Here is a 19,813-nt window from a genome sequence, read left to right as displayed (position 1 = left end):
AAAAATAAGACTTCAACTAACCTCTGATAACAACAGAAGATGTACACAACACGCTTCCTGCTTCATTGGACACTTTACAGGTATATAAACCAGCATCTGATTGCTCTACACTCTTTATATGGAAAAGTAAGGTATTGTTTTTGAAAGATATTTCACAATGAGGGCTTGAATAAACTTCCTGATTGTTTTTATACCAAGCAACAGTCAAAGGCTGAGAGCCAGAAACACGGCCCTCAAGTTTAAGTTCATTCCCTTCTGTTTCTTCTACTGCTTCAGATAATTTCTTAGTAAAAGTAGGTGGAGTTTTTCGTTCTGTAAAAAAAAGAATATATTATTCAATTTCTAAGAATCAAACCTGAAATTAAAAATTCTAAAGAAAATGTTTCAAGAAAAATCTGAATATTGGGGAATTGATATTTACTCTTATTTAAATAGGATTTTTTAAAAAATTGAAAGTATGGTAAGATAAAGAGCAGGTATCTTGCTCTTACAGTTACTGTCAGAGTAGATCTTCCTATTTGAAAAATAATCCTCCTAAATCGATTTAAGTCAAATGCCATTAAAAAAAAAAGAGGATTTTTTTTTTAGTTCTCAAGAAAGAAATGGGCCAAAGCCTATAAAGAAACTAGACTGAAGAAAATATTCTTTCATTTCTCTTGTTATTATTGACCCTTCCTAATTCCCTTAAGAGACCTACGGGTATCTCAGAAGTTTTTCTCAAACTTATCTTGCAGAAAAAAGGCTAATTCCTTTACAATTAAAGGAAGAAAAATGTGCACACAATGTACTATGCACTCAGTACCTTTAACAGTCAGTTGAGCTGTGCAAGAGTCTTTTCCAACTTCATTGCTAGCATAGCACGTATACTTTCCAGAGTCTCCTCTGTCAACTTTCAAGATGGTCAAGCGGGCTGTGTTGTCTACATAACTGATCTGGTAGTTTCTTCCTGTTCTAATCTCTTGGTTATCTTTTGCCCAAGTGACTTTAATAGGCTGTGTTCCAGAAATGTGACACTCAAAGTCAGCAGTTTCTCCAATAATACCATCCAGAGGTGTAATTGGGATGTCAAAGAATGGAGGAGTCTTCCCTTCTGAAGAGTGAAAGAAATAAAAAAGCATCACTTTAAAAATCTCAATTTGCTTTAAGCCTCTGTGAAATAAATATTTGTACAATATTAAATCCATATATAAAGCAAAAGTGAGTTTTAAGATATTTCTATTAAATATTTCACAGCCCACCAACCTGTAAGGACAAGCCTTCCGCTAGAAGAAGCAGTCCCGATGGCATTGGTAGCTGTGCAGGTATATTGCCCAATAAGGCTCCTATCTGTCTTCAAAATCTGGAGAGCTGCTACATTATCTATGAAGGATGTGTGAACATTGTAGTCCTCTTTTACACGTACACCGTCTTTAAACCAAGATACTTCAATAGGTTCTGAACCAGCAATGCCGCAATCAAATGTAACTGGTAAGCCAACAGTTTCATGAACATCTCTCAATTTTCGTGTAAAAGAAGGAGGAAGTTTACGCTCTGTAAGGAAACAGGTATTGTACAGTGAGGGCTTCCAGAAGATACGCACTTGTTGCTGTACTCACCAGTAACCACTGCCTAATATACTGTGGAGTATGCTGGATTTTTGATCATAACTTCCAATTAAAAATGTTATTCAGCATATCATTTATTTGGAATCTGATGTGAAAAGAGTGCTGTGCATATGGTTGCAGCAAAATACATGACCATTCTGTCCTCAGTTACACCCAGTGAGCGTATTTAACCCTCAGGACTGACAACAGTGGAAATGATCAAAGCCATATCCTCAGTGGGGAAGGAAGATGCAAAAGCTTGTATCCCTACAGAAAAGCTGTGGTCAGTAAGAGATGTCTTTTGATTAGCTTTACTGGTAGGCCTTTGCTGATGTAAGACAGTGCCATGGGGTATCTTACACATCAGAAAATAGTAGTGTGTTTAAGAAGGAAAAGGTGATCTTTGTTTTTTTGAAATAGCAAAGCATAGTTAAGAAAAATAGGTCATTTCCTACTTCTTAAAATGAAATATTCACCTTGAACTGTCAGCAAAGATGATGAAGCAGCCTCCCCAATAGTGTTTTCTACTTTGCAGATGTACTCTCCACTGTCAGTACTGTCTACTTGGCTGAAAACCAGAGTGGCAACTTGGTTTTTGAAGTGCATTTTCACAGTAGCAGTTCCTCTCAGCTTTGTATCTCCTTTGTACCATGATACAATCATTTCTGGTGTTCCAGCAACCTGACACTGTAAGGATGCAGAATCCCCAACAGTCACCTGCACTGGCTCCAGGGGTCTAACGAAGTAAGGTGGTTCTGAAGAACAAACACACACAGTTAGCATAGAAAGGTATTGCACAATGACCATTAGTAGTTCAAATAACACTTGATTAAGTGATGGTAGCTTGACGCACCTAGTATTGTGACTGCACCATGACAATTATCTTGTCCAGACTCATTTTCAATATGACAAGAATATTGCCCCTGATCTTGTAGTTTGCTACTAGGGATTTCCAGTATGGCAGATGTTTCTGTAGTGGTGATGTTACACTTTTCAGAGTGTGTTATTTTTACTCCGTTTTTCTTCCATGTCACTGAAATTGGTGGAGTACCCGTATATGTGCATTCCAAGATTAAATTTTTCCCTTTCTCTACACTTAAATCATTCACCTTCTTCACAAATTTGGCTGGTTCTATAAGGAACAACGGGAAGAAAAGAAATTTAAAGCCAAGAGATTATTTTCAGAAGCATAAGGAGCATAAGAAACAGTAGCCTGGACAAACCTTTGACAAAAAGACGTGCTGTGCAAGAAATCTTCCCTGCCTCATTAGAGACCTGGCAGGTGTAGTCTCCACTCTGAAGTGGATGTACATCAAACAGCTCCAGTTCTGCAATTGAATCTTGCAAGGTGATACTGCATCTGTTTCCTGGTACTAGCTCAACGCTACCTCTAAACCATTTAACTTCCAATGGAGAGGAACCTTTTATGATACTGGTAAAGGTCACATTTGCCCCAGATAAAACATTCAGTGTTTCAGGTTTCTTCACAAAAGATGGCGGTTCTAAGTATGCAAATAAAACAGACAGAGAAGAAGTACATTTGAATTTCTGATGAAGAGTATAGTAATCAGAAATATGTAACAAAACCAAGAATGAAGTCTTTTTGAAAATAAATTTGTGCCCTCTGACTCTGACTTCTTATTGATACTGACCTCTAACACTCAAAAATGCGCTGCATTCATCAGACCCTGCTACGTTAGTAGCTGTGCACAAGTAAGTTCCAACATCAGATTCCTGAAGTGCATTCACTTTCAGAGAACAGGTATTGTCTGTAAGGGTAGCCTGATACTTGTCTCCACTGGTAATCTCTTGTCCATCATGAAACCAGGAAACAAGAATAGGTGGTGAACCATAAACTTTGCACTCTAGTACAGCAGAAGAACCCAGCTGACCATATGTTTCTTTCAGTTTTCTTGTGAAAGAAGGAGGTATAATACGATCTGCATTTGTTTAAAAAAAAAAATTAGTATTACCATACAGAAGCTTAAAATGCAGAAACTTCCCCATGCATAGTAAAATCAGTTAACTTTATTTTGATATAACTGCTTTAGCAATCTGCTCCTATGCACCCAAGTCATTGAAAAAATAGATAGGTTGATGGTTAGACACATGCTGGAGCTTTCATTCAAACTTTTGACGGACACCTTTTATTTTTGCAGCTCTTTTTCGTAAGCAACAATGTTATGCCAGCTGTCCAAGCAGACAGGTAGATTAAAGCTGAAGAAATCAAGCCCTTGCGACAGCTCCCACCCCTCAGAGGTTAGGTAGGCATTTATTCTTGATGCCTGACAAAGTGGCATGCCAAGCGCTCCTAAGATTATACAACCAATGAGTTTCTCAGGCTGCCAGTCATGAGAAAGTTTGCTGTCTGAAGGCTTTGTAAAGGAACTATAGGATCAGATGTGACTCAAAAAGAATAGTCAACTAACCTGAAACATGCACTGAAGCTGTGCAGCTGCTTTTACCAACACTGTTTTTCACCTCAAAAGTATATTCTCCACTGTCTTCTAGTCCTGCATTGAGGATCTTAAGCCCAGATACTTTATTGAAGAAACTGATTTTGTATTTATGATCTGTGGACAGTTCATTCCCATCCTTAAACCACCTAGCAGTAAGCTCTGGTGTGCCGTCTACCGTGCATTCCAGAGTACAAGAGTCTCCAGCTGTAACTTTCACTGGGCCTGGCTTCTCTACAATGACTGCAGGTTCTGTAATGAGATGCAAGTCACACAATTTTTAAAAACAAGAATGCAATAGTTATTACTATCACAAAATTTGAAATTTTAAAGTGAAAATTTAAAACACATTGTGTTTTTTATCCCATGCTACCAACCTAGCACTGTCAGCGTGGCAAAGCATTCCTGAACTCCAGCATCATTTTTTATCTGACAAATGTATTTCCCAGCATTGGCTGGTTCTGCATTTCCAATCCTCATAGTTGCAATATTTTCTGAATAGGAGATCCAGAGATTATCACTTTCTCTAATGATTTCTCCTTTGTCTTTTAACCACAGAACAGAAATGGGCTGTGATCCTTCTACTGCAGCCTGCAGTTCAATTGACTCCCCAACTACAACAGTGAGATCACTCAGCTTCTTCACAAAGGTTGGCGGTGCTATTTAAGAGAAGATATTTAACAGTAAAAAAACACGTCAGGAGCGGAAAAGTAGGAAGAGTATGACAGGAACAATGAAATGCCAAGAAGGTGCCAATCTTCATACAAACCTCTTAGTGTTACAGAGCCAATACAGGAGTCACTTCCCACATCATTTACAGCTTTACAGTGATATTCACCAACATCTGCAGTATCCACACTGAGAATGTGAATACTAGTAAGGTAGTTCTCAGACATGATCTTGTACTTCTTGCTGCTCCGAATTTCTCGTTTGTCTTTATACCATGAAATCTGGAATGGAGGAGTGCCCTGAAGCTCACATTCCAGGTGAATATCAGACCCTTTCAAGGTCTGGACTGGATGAGGTTTCTTGGTAAAAATAGGGGGTGCTGAAGAAAAAAAAAAGAAAAGAAAAAAAAAAGAGGCTTAAAGTTTGTGTTATTTGAGCAAAGGAGATTAAAGAGGACAGACTATGCAAGTAGCTGTTCTGATGCTGAAGAGCAAAGACAGACCATAAATAAGAAAGATCTCCCACAGCATAACAGGGAAGAGATTTACCATATATTCAGACAGCTCTTGGCCTCTAACTGAAGAAAGTGGGAATTAGCAACTCTTCCACAGAGGAGGACTCATACAGATAGAAAGGTAAGGGAAGAACTGGGATTCTGACCTTTTACTTTCAGTGAGGTACTGGTGCTTGCACTACCCGCTGGATTCTGAGCTTCACAAGAATAATCACCGCTGTCTTCAACACTGAGGTTGTGCATTTCAATGACTGCCACTGAATCCACAAAGGACATTCTATATTTTTCGCTGGGATGAATCTCTGTTTCACCTTTGTACCAGGTGACTTTTATTTCTGGAGATCCACCTATTTTGCATTCATACTTAGTGGAATCATGCTGTTTCACAAGTCTTGAGGAGTCTAGTTTCTTAATAAATCTTGGTGGTTCTGCAAAGCCAAAAAGAGGGGAGATGATGCTTTAAACTGCACTGGTTCTTTGAATAAGCAAGGAAATATGTAACAGAAAATGTAAATTTATGCAAACATTCTAATTTTACAATGCTATAATTTTTTCATTTAGATCATTTCAAGTTGGACCAAAATCTAGATTAGGAAGGAAACAAGTTCTCTCTCTGAATTTCAGTTACTTTTTCCTTTATTGTCCCACTCTACTTCTCCTTCTATGTATTCAGTACAGATAGCTGATGTGGTTTTCTTTAAGTAATATTCTCTTGCAATACATAAGTAATCAAAATGCCTGATGGAAATGCAAGAATCCAAACTTTTCAGCCAAGAAATCTTATTAACAGCATTTATGCTCGGCATTATAACAACTACTTTATATCTTAATATGTCATTAACAATCGATCTAGTCAATAAATGTATCTACATTATAACCCTTCACACATTTATTGTAAAGCCAAACATAAAGGTGCATATAAGGAATAAAGGTTAAGTAGTTTAGGTAGCAAAACAAAGAATTTCAAAATAATCATACTGGGAAGAATTATGAGATAGCTGGTATTACACAAATTGGTGTTAACAGTCCTGTGACTGAAAAGTAAACCGGACAGTTGCATTTTGTTCTGTAAGGAGAGAAAGGAGTGAAGGTTTAACACATTTCATCAAAAGTACCATAAGGATGATTCAGAATCAGAAGGCTGAATGCTCATAGATCAAAGATTTAACCAGTAAAATGAAGAGGTGGTAATGTGGGCACAACAAACAAATCTCTCTGCAAAACAGGATGAAGCACCTCTTTGTGCATCTGTCTGTAAAGTGTAGGAAGGATATCTATTTTATTGTGGGTTACTTCAATCTGTGGGACATTTACAGAACATCCTATGTTGTTAGTAACAAAACTTCCTTAGAGTTTCTAAAAATAGAAATGATGGCTTTTTAACACAAGGTCTCTTGGAACCTTAGTAATTTACTATCAGATTTCACTTTGACAGAGAGATGATTATCTATCTGCATACTAACAGCTGCTGAATAGTCACAGTCAAATTCCATTCCTTTCCAAAAATGAGGATATATGAGTTAATAAGGTATATACTTAGAATGTGAAGTAGTTTCTAGAACCTAAAGTGATTGTTGAAGCTACAGATTAGGAACATTAGGTGTTAAAGTGGGAAAGTTAATAAAAACTTGGGACATTTTCAAGGGTAGTTGAACAAAAGATCTTAATTCTACAAACAAAAAACTGTGCGTTGTAGAAGTGAGACAGCATCTGCTCAAATTAAATGTGTGCAAATAAATGCACACAAAGAGCTTGCCCTTCCAAGTTCTATAGAAACTGGCTGAAAAACAGTGAAAATCATTAATTTTACAGCCCTGGGGAAACTGTGTAAATTCTAAAGAATTGAAGTGAGTGCCAGTAAGTATGTTCAGGATAAGTTACATGAAGTAAGTTCAGAATAAAAAAAGAAAATAACAATCCTGGAGGGGAAAAAATATATCAGTATTTTATGAATAAAGAGTTGAAGAGTAAGAAAATAAATAAGGACAATTGGAATAATTTTATGAATGGTAACTCCGGTAAAATGAACCCATTAGTAATGCTATCATTAATAATAAATAGAATTGTGATTCCAGTGGAAACATGCTTTAAATCTTTTAAAGAGGTTAGATTTCCTGCTACAATCTTTCAATGATTTTTGTAAGTCAAACTACATAATAACAGCATCTCTACTTGCCACTGAAGCTACAGGTAATCCAATCTGCCACACACCACACCAAGAAAAACCCCTATGGGTAGAATATACTCGTGTGTATACACACACACACACAAATCCACCTGATCTATCTATATTTATGAAATAAATTTGTCAAGCAATTATTACAAAATATTCCTAGTGGTAGTTCAGCTTCTTGTGCTATTTGTTTTAGTATAAGTAATAGTATCTACTCCTGAAATGTCTTTGTTCCTCCCTCACACATCCCCCCAATTCATATAGAAGTTTTAAAAAAGAAAGCACTAAACCAACAGGGACATTTGAACTCATGCACGATTTAAGTGGTATATTTTCATTTGTTCTTTTATAAAATCAGTAAGAATGAGATACATTGAGCAGCTATAAATAAATCCCACGTTCACACCTACGCTGAGGAAATTAATATACAAATGTCACTTGCACCAAGACAGTTGGATCCAGTCATAAATTTAGATCACTGAAATGTATAAAATCCACACACTGTGTGGAGAAGTGAAGTGTTGGCGGAATGGGTATTTGTCACCAAGTCTGCCCTCAGATCCTCCAGTTTTGCTGTCTAGAACAGAAGTTTTCAATGTTTTTATCGTGTGAAGGAGTAAAGTTATTTGCAGGAGCTGCCCACCCAGTAAAAAAACATTTACATCTTGTAAGTGAACTGAGTTTCTCCGTTACCTTTCTCTCCCCTGGACAACTTAGTGAATGTCACTGCTGGAGAAAGACTCTAAGGAAGACAGATTTTGCTGGCCAACAAGACCATTCATAAAGGCGCAACAGGGTACCACAGTAAGTCAGAGTTAATGTTTCAGTGGAAGAATACCTTTGGTAAGTCAAATCATGCCCTATGCCACAAAAAAAAAACCCAAAAACAAAACAAAAAAAAACCCAAAAAGATTACTAAGTATTTAAGTTTTACAATAATATTTAAATTAAGTAAGACATCTCAGTGTAGCCTCTTGTAAAGGTTGTTAGTCTCAGATGTCTGCATTCAGGGCTTTGTTTTCCAGGTGTCTGCCTTACAGAGAAAAACCTTATGAACAGTAAAGCTCACAGCAATACCTTGTACAGCTAGCTGAGCTGCGCACGCGTCCTTTCCAACACTGTTGCTGGCAGTACATGTGTAGAGTCCAGCATCCCCTTTACCAACTTTTAGAACTGTCAAGCTGGCCATGTTTTCCACCAGAGTCATCTTGTAGTTGCCACCTGGGCGGATCTCTCTGTTGTCTCTGGTCCATGTAATCCTCATGGGAGCAGAGCCAGTCACATGACACTTAAAGGTTGCACTTTCCCCTAGTGCCACATCAATAGATACTGGCTTGATGTCAAAGATGGGAGGCTGTAGATGTTCTGCAAAGAGGAAAGCATGGCAAAGCTTACCACCAAGCCCTCCTGACCACATAGGTCACTGTGCCATGCTCATGCTCCCTGGCCATCATACAATGGGTAGAGTGGGGAAAAGGGTGAGGAAATAAAAAAACCAAAGACATACAAAAGATCTTTGCTTGAGTGTGAGCTACAAACCTGTGAGCAGAAGTTTGGCACTGGAAGATGCAGTCCCCAGAGCATTTTGGGCTGAGCAAGTATATTGGCCACAGTAAGCCATACTAGTTTGCAAGATCTGGAGAGTAGCAACGTTATTTAAGAAGGTTGATTGCACGTTATCGCTGTCACTTAAGAGAACCCCATCCTTGTACCAAGACACCTGGATAGGCTTTGAGCCATTTATGCGGCAATCAAATGTCACTGGCGCACCAATCACCTCCTGAATATCTTTCAGTTTTCTAGCGAATGTAGGGGGAAGTTCACGTTCTGCAAAACAATAATAATCACCACTATAAGAAGGAATCCACCCTGTCAATCCAGAATTAATTAATTCTGAAATTAGTAAGAACCCCTTGGTGTAGACAATAAAGAGTTCCTACAAAATACCCCAGGAAGGAGTGGCCCTTGGCCCATCACCTTTAACAACAAGCGAAGCTGTGGAGGTGGCGAAGCCAACGCTATTTTCTGCTTTGCAGATATATTCTCCAATATCACTGTCCTCCACGGTGGAGAATGCCAGTGTTGCCACATTATTCTTGAAGTGCATTTTGTAAGCCTGTGTTGATCTGAGCTTGGTGTCATCTTTGTACCAGGACACTTTGATTTCTGGCGTACCACCAATCTGGCATTTTAAGATCAAGGGCTCACCAACCTTCACCTCCATACGGTCCAGATGCGTAACAAAGTAGGGTGGTTCTAGGGAAGGAAAGAACATGGTGAACAGAGGCAGAACATCACTGCATCACTTAGGAGGATCGGGGTGATGCATACCTAAGATGGATACAAGGCTGTGGCAAACATCCCCACCAGCCTCATTTGCAACCTCACAGGTGTATTCGCCTTCATCACTCTTGGTGCTGTTGAAGATTTCAAGAATGCCAGATTTGTCAGTAGTTGTAACACTGCAGCGTGGAGACTGAGCAATGAGCATGCCATTTTTTTTCCACGTGACAGAAATAGGAGGGGTGCCTATGTAGCTACTTTCCAGCACAATGGACTTCCCCTGTTCCACGCTGAAATCACTTAATTTCTTCACAAAGACTGCAGGCTCTGTGGGGAGGTATAGATCAATAATGAGAAGGGCAGATGTGGCAGGGCTCCAGGCAGAGCATGAAGGCAGGTACCTGTGTGTACACACACCCACACCCACACACACACCTTTAACAAAGAGTTGGGTTGTGCATGAGGCACTGCCAGCATCATTTGTGACCACACAGGCATAGTCCCCACTGTGGTCTGGCTCCACGTTGTACAGCTGCAGCTGTGCCATAGACTCATCCAGGGAGATCGAGCAGTTGCTGTCCGGCACCAGCTCCCTGATGCCTCGGAACCAGGTCACTTTGAAGGGGGTACTGCCCTTGATGTAGCTGGTGAATGTCACGCTTGATCCAGGCAAAACTTCCTGGGGATCAGGTATCTTCACAAAAGAAGGTGGTTCTAAGGATCATGCAAAGAAGTGAAGAGGGATAAAGATGTTAATAGGAGAGTGTCTACAGGAGAGGAAAACTGGAGCAGGTCCCAGTCAAAAAAAAAAAAAAGAGAGAAAGAGGGAGAAACAGAAAAAAACATAAAAAAGAAACCATGGGAAACCAGAGGGAAGGGAGAGAAAAGGGAAGAAGAATTTTGTTGAAGGGGCTGTAGTATTCTTCCACTGACCTTGTACAGTCAGGAAGGCACTGCATTCATCAGATCCAGCCACATTGGCTGCCACACAGGTATAAGGCCCTGTGTCTGTGACATCCAGGTCATTCAGCTTCAAAGCACAAACGTTATCCAAGAAGGAGATTTCATATTTTTCTCCACTAACAATCTCATTCCCATCCTGAAACCAGGCCACAGATATGGGGGAGGTGCCAGACACTTTGCATTCCAGAAGCACTGAGGATCCCAGCACCCCATTTGTTTCCTTGAGTTTTCTTGAGAATGAAGGAGGAACAAGACGATCTAAGAAGGACAGGGCAGAAGAATAGAAAGAACAGTGTTGGGTTTTTTTTTCAGGGAGAAGGAAAAAGGGAAAAAGCTTCCTTTAAAGACAAACATGAACAACAAAGATATAGAGCTGACCTGAAACATCAACTGAAGAAGTGCAGCTGCTGTCCCCCACCTCATTGTGCACCTCAAAAGTATACAAGCCTCTGTCTCCACTGTCCGCAGAAAAGACTTTCAAAGTGGATATGTTGTTGAAAAAAGTAATTTGGTATTTGCGGTCACTCCTTAGTTCTCTGCCATCTTTATACCACCTGGTGACAAGTTCAGGTGTTCCTCCTACTTTGCACTCCAAGGTAAAAGGATTGCCAGCCATTACTGTGATTGGCTCGGTCCTCTCTAAGATGACTGCTGGTTCTGAAATAGGAAGGGAGGGGTCAGTGTGTCACCAGGAAATCTACCCGCAAACTAATAAGCACAGGATATAAGCAGTTAACAAAGGCTTGTAGAGGCAATTGAGCAAGCTTTAAGACATAGTATCTGTGAAGTAGGCTATACCCACCTAGGACTTGTAAAAAGGCAGAGCACTCCCGCATGCCAGCATCATTTTTGATCTGACAGATGTATTTCCCCACATCAGCTCCCTCTGCACTGGCAATCTCAAGAGTTGCAATGTTGTCCATAAACCACATCTGGACATTTTCACTCTCCCTAATAACTTCACCCTTGTCCTTGAGCCAGACAACAGAAATTGGTGGGGATCCTTCCACCACTGCCTGCAGGGCTGTTGGCTCCCCGACGAAGATTGCAGTGTCACTCAGCTTCTTGGTAAAGCGTGGGGGTTCTGACGGCAAAAACACGGCAGAGGAGGGTTAATTACACATGCCTGCTTGGAAGAGGGACAACCAGGGTATCAGAAAAAGAGGGCTGTGATGCTGTTAATCCTTTAGCATACAAACCTTTGAATTTCACCGGGCAGGTGCAAGTGTCGCTTCCCACCTCATTCATAGCTTTGCATTGATATTCTCCAGTATCTTGAGATTCCAGATTGAGAATATGAAGGCTGGCAACGGAATGCTTTGCTGTCACTTTGAATTTCTTGCTGCTCCTGACCTGCCTCCGGTCCTTGAACCAAGCCACCTCAAAGGGTGGAGTCCCTGCTATCTCACACTGGAGGATAACATCTGAGCCTTTAAGTGTGTCCACAGGGCTTGGCACTTTGCTAAAAACAGGTGGTTCTATAAAAAAAGAATCACATCATAATGTGTGAGTCTGCTTCCCCGGGTGGATTTCTGGATAGTAGCAGGAGGAAACATATTCAGGAAGGGGACCTATACTTATTCTTGTATCCCCAAATTTAGCTTCCAAATAAGTGGCATCACCTCTAAAAAAATCTGTTTGGAGTCAGTGCTCAGTGCCCCTCCCCAAAAGCAACTCTCCCCTCTTTCCAGGACCACATTCCAGCTTCCCCCGCCTCTTCCCAGTCTTTAAAGCTACCATCAGCAAGACTTAGCAACACAGCCTCCTCTTCCGTCTTAAATTTCATTCCTGTCAGAATCACTGGGTATAAAGAGGAGGTAGAGGGATGGCTGCAAAATACGCCCAGCTCCCCCACCATGGCTGGTGTTCCGCTCTAGTTCATGCTGCCCTTGTGATCTGACAAGCTTGCCTTATTCAGCTTGCAACTGGTTTAAATGGGAAGAGAAGGGAATGGCTGCACAGTGCTGAACACCCACCACAATTTCCTGCTTGGTCTCCGCTGCTTAAACACAGAGGTATTTGAATGTGAGAGCACCTGGAGAGACACTGCCCCAGCAGCCACCAACTGCCATAGCAGCAGCTCCCTGTCCAGGGGTATGTGCTGCTGGGACTGGGCCTGGAAACCAGGGATTCTAGTGGTGTGTGGAGCCATGCTGCTAACCTTTCACTGTGACTGAAGTGCTGCAGCTGGCTGTGCCAGCAGAGTTATGGGCTTCACATATGTAATCGCCGGCATCTTCAGTGTTGGCATCCAAGATAGTTAGCATTGCCATGGAGTCTACAAAGGACACGTGGAGCCTGTCGCTTGCCTGGAGTGCCTGATCATTTTTGTACCACATGGTTCTGATCTCTGGTGTGCCACTGATTTTACATTCAAGTTGCACTGTGTCCCCTTGCTTCACAAACCGTAGAGCTTCAGGCTTCTTGACGAACTTGGGAGGTTCTGCAGAACAGAGTAAGTATGTAAAGAGTGACTGTATACCTGTTTGCCGTGTAAAATCTACAGCATTGAGCAAGACTTATGGGGAGCACAAGAGTATTGGGGCACAACAAAGTAAGCTTGCTACAGCAGCTGGCTACATCTCCAGCAAGAGTTTCCTCTCAAGGAAAGATGCAAGACAGAGAAAAGAAGGCAAAGACAACTAAAACTATGTTCTGCTAACTCTGGAGCCTGCTGCGTCAGACATCTGGAGCTGTAAAAACCACAAGAAGAATGACTGCTCCACTCAAGGGAAATTTTGCTGTTACATTTGAGGCACAAAAATATTCCCAGGCCAGCATGAAAGATTTGACAAGCCCTTCATTCCCAGACGCAGCAGAAACACGGTAGGGATAGTTTCACTTGCTTACACATCTTTAAAACATATTTCTGCATGAAGAACTTAAGTGATTCATTATCTAGATTAAATCAGCGATTCAGTTGAAAACCTTCAGCAAATCTGAGCCACCAATGCTGGCCTACAAATGCAAGGTAGTTCTATTTACCATATCATTTTCCATATAGTAATTGCTGTGTATCAATACCACTGTGATTGTAGTTTAAGCAGTAATGACAAAGTAAAATGCAGGGTGAGTGAAACTCTCCAGACAGTTTCACAAGAGGACCATTCCCCTTGGAGATTTTGTGGGCACACAAGGCTTCTAGCGCCACACAGTATGATAGGAAAAGCTCACTACACGGTATATGTCTGCTTTCCAGAAAGCTACTTTCTATGTATCTCCAGACTGTAAAGGGTGGAAGATGAGACTCAGTAACAAAGAGTTCTCTTAACCCAAGAAAAAGAGAACACACAAATGAAGGCAACTTAACCTTAATACCTTTGACACTGAGTTGGGCTGAGCAAAAGTCTTTCCCAGCTTCATTACTAGCTTGGCAAGTGTATTGGCCAGAATCTCCTTTACCAACTCTGAGCACTCGAAGGTGAGCTATGTTGGCTACAAATGTAATATTGAAGTTTCCTCCAGTTCGGATCTCCCGGCCATCCTTGGACCAGGTGATGTGTATTGGCTGGGCTCCAGTAACATGGCATTCAAAGTCAGCACTTTCTCCAAAAGGCACATCGATAGATTCTGGTTTGGTGTCAAAGACTGGTGCTTGCTTGGGTTCTAGAAACACAAGAAAACCACATAACACTTAGACCTCATGAAAAAGCTGATCCAACATCCAGGTACCATCACATGCATGAAATGGGAAGGAGGAGCCCGTGATCCAGGCAAAAGTTTTGTAAGCCAACACACCTGCCACTGTGAGCCTAGCACTTGAGGTGGCAGTGCCTACAGCATTGCTGGCTGTGCAGGAGTACTGCCCAGTGTGATTCATCTCAGTTCGCACCAGCTGCAGCACTGCAACGTTATCTACAAAGGATGTGTGCAGATTGTGGTCATCACTTAGCAGCACACCATCTTTATGCCAAGTCACAGTAATAGGTTCTGAGCCATTGAGACGACACATAAATTTAAGGGGTAAACCAACAGGGTGCTCGATGTCCTTTAATTTTCTTGCAAAGGAAGGTGGCCGTTTGCGTTCTAGAAGAAAGCAAGTAAAGGATAAATATACCCCAGGAAGCAATTTTTTTTATAGTTTTGCAAGAGAAAAAGAATTTGTAGAAAACTAATATAAAATCATCACCTTGAACTGTTAAGAGAGCCTTTGTAGATGCAGTTCCTACACTGTTTTCTGCCTTGCAGATATATTCTCCACTGTCGTTGCTAACCACTTTGTTGAAAATAAGTGTAGCAACATTGTCTTTAAAGAACACTTTGTACTCAGGAGTAGACCTGAGCTTGCTATCACCTTTGTACCAAGACACAGTGATTTCTGGTGTTCCAGCAACACGGCATTGCAACGTTGTATAATCCCCAACTGACACCTCAAGAGGTTCCAGGTGTGTAACAAAATAGGGAGGTTCTAAAACAGAGAAGCAATTAGAAAGACTCATTATAGTGCCAGGCCTTGGTAAGCATACACTTGAAAGAACAGGGAAGAAAAAGAACCAAAGTGAGCACACACCTAGGGTAGAGACTACAGCCTCACAAACATCTTTTCCTGCCTCATTTTCAACATGGCAAGTGTATCCTCCTGCATCTTCTTTGGTGCTGTCAAGTATTTCCAGGATGCAAGATTTCTCTGTGGTGGTGATGCTACACCTCTGAGACTGAGCGATAGTGTGGCCATTCTTCTTCCACGTTACAGAGATGGGCAGGCTGCCAGTGTAAGTGCCCTCCAGGATGATGGGCTTGCCAGGCTCCACATACTGATCGCTCAGTTTCTTCACAAAGACAGCTGGCTCTATTGAAAGGTAAGAAGTCACAAATGTTGAGAACATAAGGGCAAATGGAGGGAAGGAAACAATATTTTAAGGTAAATAGAGAGACGCTATCTTCACAAACCTTTTACTGTAAGGTGTGTTGTACAATTTGCCCTGCCAGCATCATTAGTGACAAGACAAGTGTACTCTCCGCTTTGGAGAGGAGTTACGTCAAATAGCTCAAGCTCGACAGTGGAGTCCTCTAAGTAGATATTGCATTTGTCCCCTGGCACAAGCTCATTGGCCCCTCTAAACCAGTTCACCTTAAAAGGAGGAGTTCCTCTGATAACACATGTAAAAGTGATGCTTGTGCCTGGCAAGACATCCAGAGGCTCTGGTGTTGTCTCAAAAGAAGGTGGTTCTAAACACACAAGAGAAAAAGAGAGGTAAGACAGGTTGCTACAGCATAACCCTGGTATTTCCATACACCAACTGAAGACAAAGAACAAAATCTCTATTTTCCAGTCAATAATTGCTCCTGAGTATATTTACAAAAGACCATAGGCAATTTCAAAAGAGAAAGAGAAAAGAATAGCTCAGAGGGCTTTCTGACCATCATATACTGACCTTGTACAGTCAATACAGCACTGCATTCATCTGAACCAGCTACGTTGGTAGCTTTGCAGGTGTAAGTTCCAGTATCTGAGTCACTTAGTGAATTCACTTCTAAAATACATAGGTTATCTGAAAAGGAGATTTGATGTTTTTCCCCATTAACTAACTTAAGTCCATTTCGGAACCAGGTAACAGAAATAGGAGGTGAACCCGACACCTTGCATTCCAGCAATGCTGAGGAACCCAGGACACAAGGGGTTTCCTTTAATTTTCTTGTGAAAGAAGGAGGAATGATTCGATCTGCATGAGAAAACATATTAAATCTATGGTTAGAGAGAAAAGGAGGGAAGGAAGTGAAGAAAGAAAAGAGAATATAACTGAACAAAAGTTTTTGTAAAAGACAGAAGACAAGCTGCCCAACCAACCTAAAACATCAACTGATGCTGTACAACTGCTCTTCCCCACGTCGTTCTGCACTGCAAAAGTGTACAATCCACCATCTTCCTTTTCTGCATCCATAATTTTAAGCGTAGATACTTTATTGAGGAATGTAATTCTGTATTTTTGGCTGCTGGTCAGCTCTTTGCCATCCTTGAACCACCCAGTGGAAAGCTCTGGCGTGCCTGCCACTTTGCACTCCAAAGTACAGGTGTCTCCTATAGTAACTCTTGTTGACTCTGCTTTCTCTACAATGACTGCAGGCTCTGGAAGGAAAGATGGGTAATGTGTAGTGAAAACAGGATTTGGTCAGTACTAGCTGTAATTATTATAGCACTGTGAGATGGGGCTTACACATTTGATACTAAGGATGTCTCAATTTGCTGGACTGAGGAATTTTTTCAGCTCTGTTTTTTCCACCCTTTATTCTACCCTAAACTGAAGATTTCAGATGCTCTCCAAACTGAAGTAAAAATATTTTTAAGCTCCTAGGAGAAAAAAAGCAACTTTCTGTCCCTCTCCAAGCAGGTGTGAGCAGAAGAGGACTTAGAAATGCAGTCAACTGTATCCCATCACACTGTAGAGGCCTGTGGTTTCTTCCACCTTTATCCCCAGACAACTGGAAATAAGGAACCTGATTACTGCTTGTTGGGAACACAAAAATTCTCTGTTTTGATTGTTTTGAACTCAGGGACATAAGCAAAGCACACAGCTGGTACTAATTAGCCAAGTTCCTGATTTTAAAAAAATGGTTTATGAACCTGTGCTTTTTACCAACCTAGAATAGTTAAGGTAGCCATGCACTCGCGACTTCCAGCATCATTTCTGATCTGACAGATGTATTTTCCAGCACTGCTTGTCTCTGTGCGCAAAAATTGTAAAGTTGCAATATTTTCCATAAATGTGATCTTCGTGTTTTCACTTTCTCTAATAATTTCATCTTTGTCTTTAAGCCACTGCACAGAAATTGGCTGGGAGCCCTCCACTCTTGCTTGTAACTCTACTGGTTCACCAACCACAACAGTCACGCTGTTTATTTTAGTCAAGAATTTTGGTGGCTCTGAAGAAGAAATATGCAGTTACAGTAAGTACTCACAGTATCTAAGTAAAGAAGAGCAATGCAGTACCATTGGGAGCACTGCAGAAGGCATATTGTGCCAATACTTTACCTTTCAGCTTCACAGTGCAAAAACAAGTGTCACTTCCTACATCATTCTGTGCTTTGCACTGATATTCACCAACATCTGCAGCTTCAACATTGAGAATGTGAACGCTTGTATGGTAATTTTTGGCTGTAACCTTATACTTCTTACTACTGCGGATTTGTCTCCTGTCTTTGTACCAGGTTACATCAAATGGTGGTGTTCCTGAAATCTCGCATTCCAGGCTAACCTCAGTTCCTTTGAGCATGTCTTCTGGAGAAGGCTTCCTGCTAAAGACAGGAGGTTCTAACAAGGGAAGAAAGGAACATTTTTAGAAAGGAGTCTGGAGTTATTTAGCCAACAAACAGTTTACTGACACCTGCTTCTACACAACAAGACTGCTGAGAAAATCATCAGAATGGGCAAGGACTTTCCTCATTTTCTGGGCACATTATGAAATGATCTTGCAGGTAGGTAAGCATTCAGAGCTTTTAGCTTCTCTGTACAAAAGGTAAATGGAGGGGTGACCCTTGGCAAAGAGGATACGGGTCTCATTTAGCTGGTAATAGTGTCAAATACAGGGTGTAAAACCGACACTGATCAGTTTGGGTCTGTTTTTCTTTGTATTTCAGCTTCTTTATACAACAATTTCCACTATGATATATGTCTTGGATGTTGACAATCATAGAACTGGCAAACACCTAGCTTAGGACTCATCTGCATTAAGAACATCTCTTTTGTGTGGGCACTGGCAGAGGGGGCATCAAGGAACAAATATGACATGAAAAAAAAGAAGTCCTGAAATGATAAACAAATCTAATGTTCCTGAAGATTCCCAAGAGATAAAACCACCAGCGAAAAATAGGATGGAGTCAGAGAACAAAAGGACAGCTAACCTTTCACTGTGACTTTGGTACTACAACTGGCCTTGCCGGCGGGGTTGTGAGCTTCACAGATGTAGTCACCACTCTCATCAGTGCTGAGATGATTCATTTCAAGCACAGCCACAGAGTCAATGAATGATGTCCGGAATTTTTCACTGGCAACAATTTCATGGTCATTCCTGAACCACACCACTTTCATCTCAGGAGATCCACTTACTTTGCACTCAAGCCGGGCTGAGTCACCCTGCTTGACTACTTTTGCCACCTCTAGCTTCTTAGCAAACTTGGGTGGTTCTAAAAAACCAAAAAAGTGGGGTCAGAAAGGTCTGAATTAACACTGGAAAGAAAAGACAAGGGAAAAGAGCCAAACAACTGTGGGTTGCAAACACAGGGTAAGGAATTCACTTGGCGGTATATCAAAGATCACTGAGGTGGGCTTGGCAAAAAAAGAAAGAAAAGAAATAGATGAAAAGACTGCAACACAACAAGAAAGAGTGCACACCTGTTACCATCAACGTTGTAGTGCAAGAGTCACTGCCAACGTCATTTGAAACGTGGCAAGTGTAGTGCCCACTCCTAGAAGTATCCACTGAATAGAGGGTTAAGAACCCAGTTGACCCTTCAATCCCAATGAAACAAGTTGGACCAGATACAAGTTCTAAGTCTTCTTTGAACCACTTTACTGTAAAGGGTGGTGTTCCTTTTAGTACGGCCTTAAACTCCACTGTGGACTCTGGGATGACTTGCTGGCTTTCAGGCTTTACTAAGAAGCTTGGTGGTTCTGCAGTTTTTAAGAAAAAATAAATACTCAGTTACATCACAAATGCTGAAGAATGAAGAAAATCAGTGAGGTAAGCATGGAGACCAAGTTTTCAGCATTCATATTAAGAGGTGTAAGAGTGGCATGTTACCATAAGATTTAAGACATTTTCCCAGCATCTATCACAAATAAGAAGTAGTAGTAAAAGAGTTTCAAACCTTTCACAGTCAGGACAGCACTGCAAGAATCATTCCCAGCAACATTAGAGACACTGCATGTATAATTTCCACTGTCTTCCAGCTCTAGATTAGCAATCTCGAGTGACATAGTGTTCTCATGGCACAGGCTTCTATATTTTGCACTGTCAGTTATCTCTTTTCCATCCTTAAACCATTTTGCAGTAATAGGGAGTGACCCAGAGACTTTGCACTCCATTTGGATAGAAGATCCCAGAACAGTATCCTTTTTGGTTAGCTTTTTGATAAATGCAGGAGGAATTGATTGATCTGTCCAACAGAAAAAATGGCAAAACCATACTGGTTACCTTCTTGCTTATCTTTCACAAACATATATTGTTATTTTTTC

At 41.0% G+C, this 19,813-nt stretch overlaps 1 protein-coding gene across 1 annotated transcript in view; it reads right to left on the bottom strand.

Annotated features, from left to right (window-relative positions):
* The window catches only part of TTN (titin), a 238,651-nt gene that overhangs the window by 156,987 nt on the left and 61,851 nt on the right, over positions 1–19,813 (bottom strand). Inside the window, exons 62-94 of the mRNA XM_056349795.1 lie at positions 19,447–19,734; positions 18,971–19,249; positions 18,481–18,762; positions 17,612–17,890; positions 17,221–17,502; positions 16,430–16,708; positions 16,017–16,304; positions 15,532–15,810; positions 15,152–15,430; positions 14,771–15,049; positions 14,380–14,667; positions 13,960–14,247; positions 12,803–13,084; positions 11,841–12,119; positions 11,444–11,725; positions 11,020–11,298; positions 10,612–10,899; positions 10,114–10,392; positions 9,727–10,005; positions 9,373–9,651; positions 8,935–9,222; positions 8,473–8,760; positions 5,369–5,650; positions 4,809–5,087; positions 4,417–4,698; positions 4,013–4,291; positions 3,236–3,523; positions 2,807–3,085; positions 2,437–2,715; positions 2,060–2,338; positions 1,243–1,530; positions 803–1,090; positions 22–312 (exon numbers count right to left, since the gene is read on the bottom strand). Coding sequence (XP_056205770.1) covers positions 22–312; positions 803–1,090; positions 1,243–1,530; positions 2,060–2,338; positions 2,437–2,715; positions 2,807–3,085; positions 3,236–3,523; positions 4,013–4,291; positions 4,417–4,698; positions 4,809–5,087; positions 5,369–5,650; positions 8,473–8,760; positions 8,935–9,222; positions 9,373–9,651; positions 9,727–10,005; positions 10,114–10,392; positions 10,612–10,899; positions 11,020–11,298; positions 11,444–11,725; positions 11,841–12,119; positions 12,803–13,084; positions 13,960–14,247; positions 14,380–14,667; positions 14,771–15,049; positions 15,152–15,430; positions 15,532–15,810; positions 16,017–16,304; positions 16,430–16,708; positions 17,221–17,502; positions 17,612–17,890; positions 18,481–18,762; positions 18,971–19,249; positions 19,447–19,734 — 9,327 coding nt within the window. The remainder of the gene's footprint in view (positions 1–21; positions 313–802; positions 1,091–1,242; positions 1,531–2,059; positions 2,339–2,436; positions 2,716–2,806; positions 3,086–3,235; positions 3,524–4,012; positions 4,292–4,416; positions 4,699–4,808; positions 5,088–5,368; positions 5,651–8,472; positions 8,761–8,934; positions 9,223–9,372; positions 9,652–9,726; positions 10,006–10,113; positions 10,393–10,611; positions 10,900–11,019; positions 11,299–11,443; positions 11,726–11,840; positions 12,120–12,802; positions 13,085–13,959; positions 14,248–14,379; positions 14,668–14,770; positions 15,050–15,151; positions 15,431–15,531; positions 15,811–16,016; positions 16,305–16,429; positions 16,709–17,220; positions 17,503–17,611; positions 17,891–18,480; positions 18,763–18,970; positions 19,250–19,446; positions 19,735–19,813) is intronic.

This window comes from Falco biarmicus, chromosome 8 (assembly GCF_023638135.1).
Source record: "Falco biarmicus isolate bFalBia1 chromosome 8, bFalBia1.pri, whole genome shotgun sequence".
NCBI lineage: Eukaryota > Metazoa > Chordata > Aves > Falconiformes > Falconidae > Falco > Falco biarmicus.
This window is presented reverse-complemented; position numbering and strand designations above follow the sequence as displayed.